Below are 12,928 nucleotides of genomic sequence, written 5' to 3'. Positions count from 1 at the left end.
GAAGTTCAGCCTTAAACTCAGAAGAACTGGTCTGACAATCTAGTCCAGTGGTCTCCAAACTGCAGCCAGATGCGGCCCCTTGCTTGCTGTTATCCGGACCTTGGGGCTCAATTTCATCCACTGGCCAAAAATGGGGAATAATTCCCCCTACTGAAGGGGTCCAATTCATCCCAATGACACCAATAATGATCCAAAATTTCTCCCAATTACACCAGCGATGGGGCACAATTCCTCCCAATGATAGCGCACAATTACTTCTGACGCCAAAGATGGGGTATTGTTTTTTTTCCACTGACATCAGGACCTTTTCTAATCTCAGTGGCCATAGTCTGGCCCTCCAAAAGTCTTAAAGACAGTAAACTGGCCCTTTATTTAGAAAGTTTGGAGACCCCTGGTCTAGTCATACTAAAAATGACACAAACCAAACCTAATCTGGTTGTTTTAAAAACATAAAGGATTGCTTGGAAAGCACTGACACATTTAGATGATACAACAGACCATGACTGTACTCAAGTAAGCAATTAGTTGAGATAAACTCCCGCACGTCAGGAAGTACATAGTAAAATATTTATTGTAATAAAAGGATACATAATAATATAATAAAGTTGGCAAAAATTGATCTAGTGCCTGTATAATGTTTTTACATTTAAGCACTGAATAGTAATAAATGTTATGTTAAATTAAAAACTAATTTTCTTGAGTGTAGGCTACATTCACACAGGTGATGAAGTGCATGCAACAGATACCTGCAGCCAGATTCACAGGTGTATGAGAACCGCCCAACCAGAAAGCTTGTACAAATGAAGAACAGGCCGACAGCGGACGCATCTGTTCATATGTAATTGCACATGGAGCTGGATGGAGATGTGCCTGCTATCAGCCTGTCATTCATTTGTACAGGCTTTCTGGTCGGAGTTGCTCTCATACACCTGTAAATCCAGCCACAAGAATCTGTTGATTCTTGGTGCAGGTATCGCTGAATTCACCTAATTACTCTTTTGAATGTAGCCTAGTGGTAAAATAAGCATTTTAACCACTTCAGCCCCGGAATGTTCCCCCCCCCCACCTTCATGACCCAGGGCATTTTTTGCAACTGTACCCAAATAAAAATGATGTCCTTTTTTTCCCACAAATAGAGCTTTCTTTTGGTGGTATTTGATCACCTCTGCGATTTTCATTTATGCGCTATAAACAAAAAAAAAACGACAATACAATTTTGAAAAAAAATATATATTTTTTTGACTTTATGCTATAAAACATACCCAATAAAAAGATGTAAAAAATCGAATTTCTTCATCAATTTAGGCCAATATGTATTCTGCTACATATTTTTGGTAAAAAAATCCTAATAAGCGTATATTGATGGGTTTGCACAAAAGTTATAGCGTATACAAACTATGGGATACTTTTATGGAATTTTTATTTATTTATTTTACTAGTAATAGCAGCAATCAGTGATTTTTAGCGGGATTGTGGCAGACAAATCGGACACCTAACTGACACTTTTTGGGGACCAGTGACACTAATACAGTGATCAGTGCTAAATAAAATGCACAGTCACTGTAATAATGACACTGACAGGGAAGGGGTTAACATCAGGGGCAATCAAAGGGTTAAATGTGCTCCTAGAGAGTGCTTTCTAACTGTAGGGGATGCTTTGATGGGGGGAAGACCAAGCTCTGTGTTCCTGCTGAGCAGGAACACAAGATCTCCATCTTCCCCTCTCACAGAACAGCGATCTGCTTTGTTTACACAGGCAGACCGCCGTTCTGCCTCTCCTGAGAACAATCGGCGGGTCCCAGCGGACTTCGAGTCCGCCAGACCCACTGATTGGCTCTCCCTGCCCCAGACCCAGTGCACAAAATCACGTACAGGTACGTTATTTTGCACAGGAGGGCCGCCCTGCCACAGTATATATGCGTGGGGCGGTCCATAACAGGTTAAAGCTGAACTCCAGCTTATTGTATCACACTTTACATAGTTTGTTTAAGCTAGCTTTGAGGCCGCTGGATGTGCAGTCTAAACTGTATGTACTGAGGCTACATACAGCATACCGCACCTGTGTTCAGGGTTCGAGCCGAGACTTCCTGTCTCATACCCAGAACACAGTAGAGTCTATCTGATTAGCGCTCAGCCATTCAGAGAAAGTGATGTATTCTAGCAATGAATACAAAGCTTCCTCTGGCAGAAGAAAGACAGGCTGATGATGTCATCATCTCTGACTCAGCCAATCAGAGGAAACTTTGTATTCATTGCTAGAATACATCGCTTTCTCTGAATAGCTAAGCGCTAATCAGATAGATTCTATTGTGTTCCGGGTATGAGACAGAAAGTCTCGGCTCAAACCCAGAACACAGTGCGGTATGCTGTACAGTATCTCACAAAAGAATTAAATGCGTACATCAGTTTTTTATACATAATCTTATCAATAAGTGTTAATAGTTTAAAAACATTTGTATGTATGATTTATAGTGATATATGTACAGTATCTAACAAAAGTGAGTACACCCCTCACATTTTTGTAAATATTTTATTATATCTTTTCATGTGACAACACTGAAGAAATGACACTTTGCTACAATGTAAAGTAGTGAGTGTACAGCTTGTATAACAGTGTAAATTTGCTGTCACCTCAAAATAACTCAACACACAGCCATTAATGTCTAAACCACTGGCAACAAAAGTGAGTACACCCCTAAGTGAAAGTGTCCAAATTGGACCCAATTAGCCATTTTTCCTCCCCGGAGTCATGTGAAGATCTCAGGTGTGAATGGGGAGCAGGTGTGTTAAATTCGTTGTTATCGCTCTGTTGTGAATTCATGAAGAAATATATTTTATATTTACTGGCAGAAACATGAGAGATGCTTAGGCCTCAAAAAGTAGATGAACTGTGATGTTAAATAATTGAACTGTTGCCCTTTTGGAGACCTTTAGGACAAAATTGACGTTCTCATGTTTGACCAAGTCTTTCTCTACTACTTCAAATATTGAAGACTTTTACAAGCATGTATTGTAATTAAAACTGTTGGAACAAAAACTGCTCTTGTCACAAAACAAGGAGATATTTACATGGTATTGTGAATAAACAAAAGCTGCCACAGGATACAAGGTTATACAGACTATTCTGCTACATAGAGATAACCTCACCTGACATAAACCTATTGTGTTCAAGTGATGGACTGTTTAAATAGCTAACACCTTGGCTAACAAAACTCATCGTATGAACTTTTAGGATGGTTTAGACAAACAAGTCATTTCTAAACACCCAGTGGGAATGTTCAAGGTCCATCTCAACACGTTAGAGAGAGTTGAATATTGTGCCAGTCAAAAATATTTTAAAAGTATCTATAAGGTTATTATAAGTCATTTCAAACTATCTATGACATTGTAGGTCACAGAGACATATTATAATTTTGGCATCTGCGGACCCAACAACTTTGATATGAAGAAAATATATATGAAAGTGTGATTTTATAAGTAGAAGTGTTTTAAGAAACTAATTAGTATTAGGAAAAACATATAATTATGATTATAACTATAGAAGACTGTAACCTATGCATAGAAAAACGAATATTCAGTGAAGATACCAGAAGTTATACAGGTATCCATATAGATAATCATTTTTATGTAGTATTGATGAATATATAAAACAACATGTGTCTTTCATAGGTAGACCAGTTTTTATAAAGATACATTTATAGATACTGATAAGGTCAGGGATTTAATTTAGAGTTCTCACTTAATATAATGCCTACGTGTAAATCTGTTATGAATGTAACTTTTGGCTGCTGAACTCGATTGAAGCTGCTTTTGTTGCCTTGTAACTGTATTGCCATGGTGTTGGCGCTTGTGCCTGTAGCCCAGGTGACTCCTGTTGTTGTTTACCCTTTGTGGGGGTTGTGCTGATGCTATTGTTTGTATAATTGCCTATAAAAGGCCTTTGAAAGAAGTAAAGGCAGCAGTCCATTATGCTCAGAAACTGATACACGGATTTCTGACTCTGTGTGTTAATTCCTATAAGAAGCAATAATTTGACAAAGCAATATAAACTTAAGCAACTTGTTTAAGAGTTGAACCTAACATTTTGGCGCCCAAACAGGGACACACCAAGTTGCTACAAGAGGTGGCTGAGCTACGCTGACGGAACGAAAGGACAGGCATTCCGGGAACCACAGATCAAAAACCTGGCCAGGTAAGAAAAAGCTTTATTTTTCTTATATTCTGTGCTCCCCTGATTTGTGCCTATCCGTTCTGCCAGTTACGGTTCTCCTGGTTTTAAAACACCAGCCTCTGTAGTGGTGAGTCTAGAATTACTGCATATTTTGGTTTATATTGCTGGGATTATTTGTTTATTTGTTGTCTGTCTTGTCTGTCTTGTTGAGAAAGTGAATGAGCCTTGTCAAGGATGGTATGAATTAGAAGGGGATTGCCGAACTAAGCAATGGAATGCGCCCTTACCTCGCAAGAGGACTTTGGGGGTCTGACGCTTATGCTTAACCTCACATCTAACTCATAAACCATAGACGGGTTGAGAGTATAAGCCCTGTCTGCTCCATAAAGCAGGGATAAGAGTGCATGAGAGGGATCCCAGATACGGGGAGGGAATAAGATCTCCATAAAGTCCGGAGATCTAGTCGGATACCTGGCCACTTAAAGGAATGCTTGTATATGTTGTAGCCACATTTTTGTATATGTTGTAGCCGCATTCTGGTTTGTTATTGGGCTAGCATATAAAGTAATTATTTATTATTGGGCTAGCATATAAGGTAATTCGGTTTCAGAAATCTCATTCCGGAGAGGTTTTTAGTATTCTAGCACCCTAGGAGGAAGGCAACGAGGAACTAGTGTAACTTAGCTGGTTTGTTATTGGGCTAGCATATAAAGTAATTATTCATTCTTGTATATGTTGTAGCCGCATTATATTGTACACTAAGTGTCCCACACGCTACCTAGGCAGGACTGTTAGAATGGGCCAGAGGAACACAAAACCCCGTCAGGGAATTGTGGCGCACTATACGGTGCCACAGATAATTAAGAACATTTATGGGAAAACCGAAGCACAGGACTTAAAGGATGTCCTTCGTAAATTTAAGGTGAAAGGAGCAGCGGGCTTAGACCCGGATGTATGGAGTGAAATAAAAAGGGACAGACAAGGAGAGGTGTTAGAGAAGCAATGGATGCGTCAGGTTCAATGCTTAATTAAGGTCTCAAATAGAGCGAAAGAAGAGGGGTGGAAATATAATCCAGATTGTGATGGTTGGGATATGAAAGATAGAAGAACAAAAAATGTCGAGGCTCCCAGCTCAGCCATCCCACCCCCATACACTGACGTAGAACACAAACCACACAAGATATATCCTGTACTTGAGGGGAGAGGATGGGTTTGTCAGGATTGTGGAGCACAAAACCCAGAATGGGCAGTAGAATGTGTGCATTGTGGGGCACAAAAACCTCATCCAGAAACTGTAGCTCCCGTACGCACTGATACACGCATTGTTCAGGTAAACAATCCAGAATTTGGACAAGCAGCCCATCCAAATGCCCCGCCTACTGTCACTCGTAGAATGCAAATAAGGACTTGGGCACCATGGTCGGCAGACACCCTTATGGCATTAATACAGAGCGCCCCAGACCCGGTAGCAAAGCCAGCTGCTTTCTGTAGATTTGTGACACAGTTAATGAATACACATGAAGCGACCTGGCAGGATGGGGAGGATCTATGCAGACACAAAATGACTCTGACCCTGTTTAACCAGTTTATGACAGAAATAGGTCCACACAGACCTGCAGGACAAGTTGATGGGGATGGCAACCTGGAGGCAGGACATGTCAGACATATAGACTCAAGGGCCCCTTTTATTGCTAGATTAGAAGCTTTTTGTCAAGCAAAACAACAGGAGAGGGGGTCCATATCACCCATGAAGCAAATGCCAGGACAGACTGTATCGGAATTTTACTTATCTATGGAAAGTATGATGGCAGATGAGGGATTGGACTTGGCCCTGCCAGTCACAATCCGAGCCTTCAATAGACAATTTATGGAGGGATTAATTCCACAGATAAGTGAGAGACTGAAAGCCTGCACACCAGAGTGGAGGGCAACTAGAGATAGAGGGACGTTGTTACAAAAAGCGCAAGGCATAGAGGCGGACTTAGCAGAAACCAAAGGGAGGAAATCTCATGCTATCAACGCACTCGGGGGTTCCCAAGAGCAAGGTAGAGGTTCCTTTCGCAAACCCCTTACCTGTCACTACTGTAACAAGATTGGTCACATCAGACGCAACTGTAGGAAAAGAATAAGGGATGAAGGAGAGGAAGGTGTTGATTCTCCAGTTAAACAGAGAAGGAACCAGCCCAGGGACAACAAAAATAGTCATATCAGGCAGCAGGGAGATGGTCCACGAGCATGAATCGCCCCGGTTTTAGAAAAATCCAAAACAACAATGCTTAAGACAAATATAACGGTTGGTAATAAGAAAATCTCTTGTTTAGTCGATACAGGAGCTTCACGCTCGTTACTTTCTGACTCTGAACTACTCCCTGGCCAAAAATCACCTGACACTTTACTAATAACTGGATATGATGGCATTTTAGCCGACGCCCCGCTTACAAAACCTCTGAAAGTTAAAGTAGGAAACCACATGTTCCTTTCACGCTTTCTGGTATCCAGAGGAGCCCCCACTAATTTGTTAGGAGCTGACATTTTGCAGAAAATAGGAGCTAACATCACCTATCACCCATATGGCACTGTCACCTTAGCTATAGGGGATAATCAAGAACACATGGAGATGTGTAACCTGATACAATACCTAGAGGAGGAATCGGAATTGTCCGGCCCACCTCCTTCAGACTTAGATCAGATTTTGTCGTCCCTTCCAGGAGAACTATGGGAGAAACATCCAGCTGATGTTGGACTTTTGCCCATACCTCCGGTTACCCTACAGCTGATTCCAGGAGCAGTGCTTCCCCAACAAAAACAGTATCCACTCAGTGCACCCCAAGAGGCGGCCATAGAAATGCAGGTCCAATCCTTCTTAAAAAGTGGAGTTCTAAAAGAGGTAAAATCACCGGCAAACACTCCCTTGTACCCGGTTAAAAAGAAATCAGTAGTCCGGTTAAGTATAGAATGGTCCAAGACTTTAGAGCGGTCAACAAAATACTAGCCCCGATGACACCTTTAGTACCCAATCCACATACATTACTGTCACAAATACCATCAACCAGTATGTACTTTACGGTTATAGATTTAGCGAACGCTTTCTTTTCCGTCCCGTTTGCTGAAGAATGCCAACTTTGGTTCGCATTTTCAATCAAAAATCGGCAACTAACCTGGACACGCCTACCTCAGGGTATGGCGCATTCACCTACCTTGTATTCGCAAGCATTGCAAATGGTGTTGGGAGAATGGGTACCACCAGATTCCTGTGTATTGTTACAATATGTGGATGATTTATTGTTATGCTGCCCTGACAAGGAAACTTGTTTGGCCACCACCCTTAATTTGTTGCGATTTTTAGCAGAAAAAGGTTGCAAAGTTAATAAGAAAAAGTTACAAGTGTGTCAGGAAAAAGTTATCTTTTTGGGACATTGTATATCACAGGGTACGAGACATCTCACTGAGGAGAGGGTTCAAGTGATAAAGGGAATGTTACCCCCACGGAATTTCAAACAATTGCGTATGTTTTTAGGTATCGTGTCATATTGTAGACAGTGGATACCACATGCTAGCGCTTTGATGCAGCCATTATACGATTGTTTGAAAATTGTACCGTATATGCTTACAGAAGTAGCTTATGAGTCGTTTATCACTTTGAAAAAGTTGTTGATTTCTGCCCCGGCTATTGGTATACCAGATTACACCAAGATATTTAATCTGTACATTGCTGAGATCACTGGACATGCCACAGGTGTTCTGACACAGGCACATGTAAAACAAAGACCAGTCGCTTACTTTTCTGCGGCGTTAGATCCAATATCTAGAGGTTCACCGTCCTGTGTACGGGCGGTAGCTGCAGTGTCAATTATCATAGATAAGTCATCAGAGATTGTTTTAGACAATCCAGTTGTAGTGCATACCACACATGACATACATGCAATCTTGTCTCAGGTACAGCCCAAACACATTTCAATGGCTAGGCAATTAAGGTTACAGTGTACTTTACACTTACCTCCAAATGTCACTTTTCAGCGCTGTACAACCTTAAATTTGGCCACCTTTTTGCCTCTTTAGTCACCAGATTTGGCAAGGGGGAATGATAGTACTAATAGTACTAGTGAGAAAAGAAATGAGGACACTAATAGTACTAGTGAGAAAAGAAATGAGGACACTGACACTCTTTTGTTTAAAGAAGTAGATGAACACGATTGTTTTCAGCTCATGGAACAGGAGACAAGGGGATTCCCACATGTTACAGATACACCAATTTTAAACGCTGAGCACACTTTGTACATAGATGGCAGCAGGTTTGCTGATGACAAGGGTAAATATCACACAGGGTATGCTGTAGTGACTGATACGCAGGTAATTGAAGCACAGGCCTTACCAGCCCACATGTCAGCACAGGAAGCAGAATTAAAAGCTTTAGAACAAGCCCTAGAATACTTAAAAGGACGAGAAGGGAATATTTACACTGACTCTGCCTACGCTTATGGTGTAGCGCACGATTATGGCCACATATGGAGGGCTAGAGGTTATCTGACAGCAGCAGGTACACCTGTAAAACATGGAGAAGGGATTAAGAGAGTCCTGAACAATCTTCAAAAGGTTAAACGAGTGGCCATCATGAAGATAGCGGCACACACGAGCGCAAAAACAATTGAGGCAAAAGGAAATGCATTTGCAGATTTGACTGCAAAACAGGCAGCTCTAGGGGAAGGAAGCCCTGAGACCTTAGCAGCGGTAGAGGTGAGTATCCCAGAACCAACATGGCAGCAGCTGAGTAAATTACAGGAGCAAGCAGGGGAGAGCGAGAAAGATAAGTGGGTCAGGATGGGAGCAGCACCAGACCTTGACAATGTATGGAGGGAAGGAGGCAAAATATGCCTACCTGCCTCTCTGTACCCAGTAATGGCAGCGGCAGTTCACCTACCCACACACGTCAGTTCCAATTCCATGTATAGGATTGTGAACCAAGGATGGCTCGCCCCTGGATTCAGTTGCACTGCAAGAAACTACTGTGCAGCCTGCCAAATCTGTCTCCTGAATAACCCAGGACAGAAAGTGAAAACCCCACGAAAACACCAGGTCCGGGCCCAATACCCCTTCCAGAGACTGCAAATTGATTACATACAAATGCCTAAGAGCGGCCCCTTTGAATTTGTCCTCGTGTGTATCGATTTATTCTCAGGTTGGCCCGAAAGTTATCCAGTAAAATCGGCTACAGCTAAAGCCACAGCTAAGAAACTGATCACTGAGTTAATACCTAGGTTTGGTCTTCCTGAAACCATAGAATCAGATAGGGGGACACACTTTACAGGAGAAATCATGCAGAATGTGATGACCATGTTAGGGGTTCAACAAAGTTTTCACACCCCTTACCACCCACAGAGTTCAGGATCAGTGGAGAGAGTAAATGGGACAATAAAGTTAAAAATACAAAAAGCCATGCAAGAGTTAAACAAGCCTTGGACAGAATGCCTGCCTCTGGCTTTATTCTCTATAAGGTACACTCCAACAGGAAAAACAGGATTATCCCCATACGAAATACTTTTTGGGAATGCACCTAGATTAGGTTTATACTTTCCACAGAGTATGCAATTGCAATGTGATAGTTTGACTGCATATGTGATACAATTACAACAACATCTAACTAAGATCCACAAAAGTGTGTATTCTTCTCTTCCAGACCCTAATTCAATAACAGGTACACATACGCTGTTACCAGGGGATTATGTATATGTAAAGAAACACACCAGAAAGACATTGGAACCCAGGTTTGAAGGTCCTTACCAAGTACTCTTGACCACAGCCACCTCAGTAAAGCTGGAAGGAAAACCTACCTGGATACACGCATCACATTGCAAGAAACAACCCGAGAAAACAACATGATGAAATATCTACTTACATATTTTTTGTTGAAGATTGTTGTTTTACAAATATATGCATGGACTCCTGGTATTAATGTACTTGAAGTAGAGGAAACAATGACTTTCGAATGGAGCATAGATGACCCTAAAGTGGCAAATGTATCAGGATATGAGATAAATAAGGATTACACTGTGGGTAATTATACTGTTGAAGGACATAGGCGACCGTTTCATGTAGATGTAGGTATAGCATGGATACAGGCAGACCCCCTCTCAGAAGTAACTGTAACTTTCCAGTGGAACGATAATATGGGTTTCCCCTTTAACAATAGTAAGAACCATAGGTGTCATAAAATATCCCTTTCACAGACATGGAAACAAGCCCGGGAACGGGTAGTGGGACAAATGTACCAAATATTAACAGTCATGGCATAAGGAGGGAATATAACCGAAGGGATGTTTAATCTGACAGATATTACCGTTAATCAATCCAGTACTTTCCTCTGTGCATCTTGGTGGAGGGAAGAGAGAGTTGATGGGTGGTACTGGATGGCACAGACCTATGGGTTTCACATACAAATGGAGGAAGAAGTAACGCCAACAATTGAATCTTCCATATTAACACCCGTACCAAACACTTGCATAAATGTATCAACATCACAACAGAAAACAAAAATAAAATTCAATATCACCTTTCCCCCGATACCGGAGTGTAGGTATAAACGAGAATGGTACGACACACTATTGGGACTGACAGGTACAGGGATGGGAATTTTAAACTCGGTCGAGATAGAAGAAATGAACAACAGATGGAAGCATGCAGGGGGACACATAGCTGACAGCTTGACTATCACAAGCAAATGGTTACCCACCACTTTTGAAACCCAACTGCAAGACATACCCCTATTACAATTTTTGGGAGGGTTAATAAATCACACGATAGGAGCAGAGCTCCAGCTGTGGAATCAAAGTCAACAGTTTGTAAATTTCACACAGTGCTCTTTTAACCTCTTATCCTATCATATACAAATAAATAGGGCCAGGACTGAACTACAGTTGGGAAATTATCATACCTGGATGAAATATTTTAAGGGTTTAACTGACGATGGTGTATGGTTCCAAGTAAAAGGGGAAAAGATAGAATGTGAGGAGAAATGGTGTGTAGGAAGGTTTGAAGCATACCGGGTAGCAGATGTAATGGAAATGTGTAAAATAGTGGTCATGCCACTAGTAATTAAAGACGAGTTTTGGTATCCAGAAATATATGGGAAATATGTAGATAAAGGAAACAGAACCCATGATTTAACTCTATGTGAAGGAACTAATAAGGGAATGGTATGTGGCAGAAGTTCCCCAGTATATGAACCTTGCTTGTTAAAATACCAAACTAGCATATGCAAAATGCAAAGAACACCGATAAATGTGAACAATAGATTCATAGAAATAGGACCCCAGCATATTTGTATCATTACTAATGATAACCGCACCATGTCAGCATTAAATAAATCGGCGCCGTTTGCGGGATGTATAAAAAAGATTAAAATATTACAATGGGGTAACGACACCTATCTTTTTGAACCAGACGCCGATAAGATATTCTCTTCAGTCTATGAGGTACATAATCTCACTGACACTACACCCTTTATAATTTCTTTAGACCCACTAAAACAGGTGTTGGAACAATCAGAGTTGTTAAGACAACACATAGAAACACTAGAACATACCCTACAGAATAACCTTGTATCTGCAATTATTGACAAAGGTAGACTAGTACATCTTTCCTCACAGATACAACAGGATACTGCACCACATTGGTGGGATATATTTAGTGGAATGTCTTCTACAGCAACCAATACCTTTCACTGGTTGTTAAGTCCAATGGTAATTATTATTCTAATATTAATATCACTTACAATCACGAATATATGTGTATACAGGAAAATAAATAGGAAAATTAGGAGAATAGACAGGGCATACCGATAAATGTGTATTGACATCACCCTACTCCTATAAAACTCCTCTTCTTGAATTTTAAGATGTTGGTAATACCTAGGGGGATGGGTTCTACCCCTCTGACAACTCGCGGTCAGGGAAAGGACTTATTCATGAGGACCCAGGGGGAAGGAGAGGATGATGTCAAAGGGGGAAATTGATAAGGTCAGGGATTTAATTTAGAGTTCTCACTTAATATAATGCCTACGTGTAAATCGGTTATGAATGTAACTTTTGGCTGCTGAACTCGATTGAAGCTGCTTTTGTTGCCTTGTAACTGTATTGCCATGGTGTTGGAGCTTGTGCCTGTAGCCCAGGTGACTCCTGTTGTTGTTTACCCTTGCCCTTTGTGGGGGTTGTGCTGATGCTATTGTTTGTATAATTGCCTATAAAAGGCCTTTGAAAGAAGTAAAGGCAGCAGTCCATTATGCTCAGAAACTGATACACGGATTTCTGACTCTGTGTCTTAATTCCTATAAGAAGCAATAATTTGACAAAGCAATATAAACTTAAGCAACTTGTTTAAGAGTTGAACCTAACAATACATAACCAGTTATGTAAAAATGATTAATCAAGATTGTACTGAGTGTATTTTATATTAGACCGATTACCAGAATATTTAAAGGTATCTACTATTCTTACCATTATACACATTATGAAAATAGAACGTATTAACTTAAAAGGATAGACTCAAAACACATGTGAGACACCTGCTGGTTGAAGACGGTATTATGCGAACTCCTTAAAATTTCCAGAGAAAGTTAATAATGAAGTATCCTAAACCAATAGAAAGTGAGCCAACCCTTCTGGGCTGAACTGGCGATATTTTTATGAGCTTATTATCCCATTTGGGGATAAAAGGCGAGCAGGGCAAAAAGGAAGGGAGCACAGACAAGGAAGGGAGCACAGA

At 40.9% G+C, this 12,928-nt stretch overlaps 1 protein-coding gene across 1 annotated transcript in view; it reads left to right on the top strand.

Annotated features, from left to right (window-relative positions):
- The window catches only part of BORCS7 (BLOC-1 related complex subunit 7), a 66,422-nt gene extending 53,956 nt beyond the window's left edge, over nucleotides 1-12,466 (top strand). Inside the window, exon 5 of the mRNA XM_073596137.1 lies at nucleotides 9,846-12,466. Coding sequence (XP_073452238.1) covers nucleotides 9,846-9,852 — 7 coding nt within the window. The 3' untranslated portion in view covers nucleotides 9,853-12,466. The remainder of the gene's footprint in view (nucleotides 1-9,845) is intronic.
- Nucleotides 12,467-12,928: the final 462 nt, after the last annotated feature.

The sequence above is a fragment of the Aquarana catesbeiana genome, linkage group LG08 (assembly GCF_042186555.1).
Source record: "Aquarana catesbeiana isolate 2022-GZ linkage group LG08, ASM4218655v1, whole genome shotgun sequence".
NCBI lineage: Eukaryota > Metazoa > Chordata > Amphibia > Anura > Ranidae > Aquarana > Aquarana catesbeiana.
The sequence above is the reverse complement of the archived record's forward strand: the minus strand, read 5'-3'. Positions and strand labels throughout refer to the sequence as shown.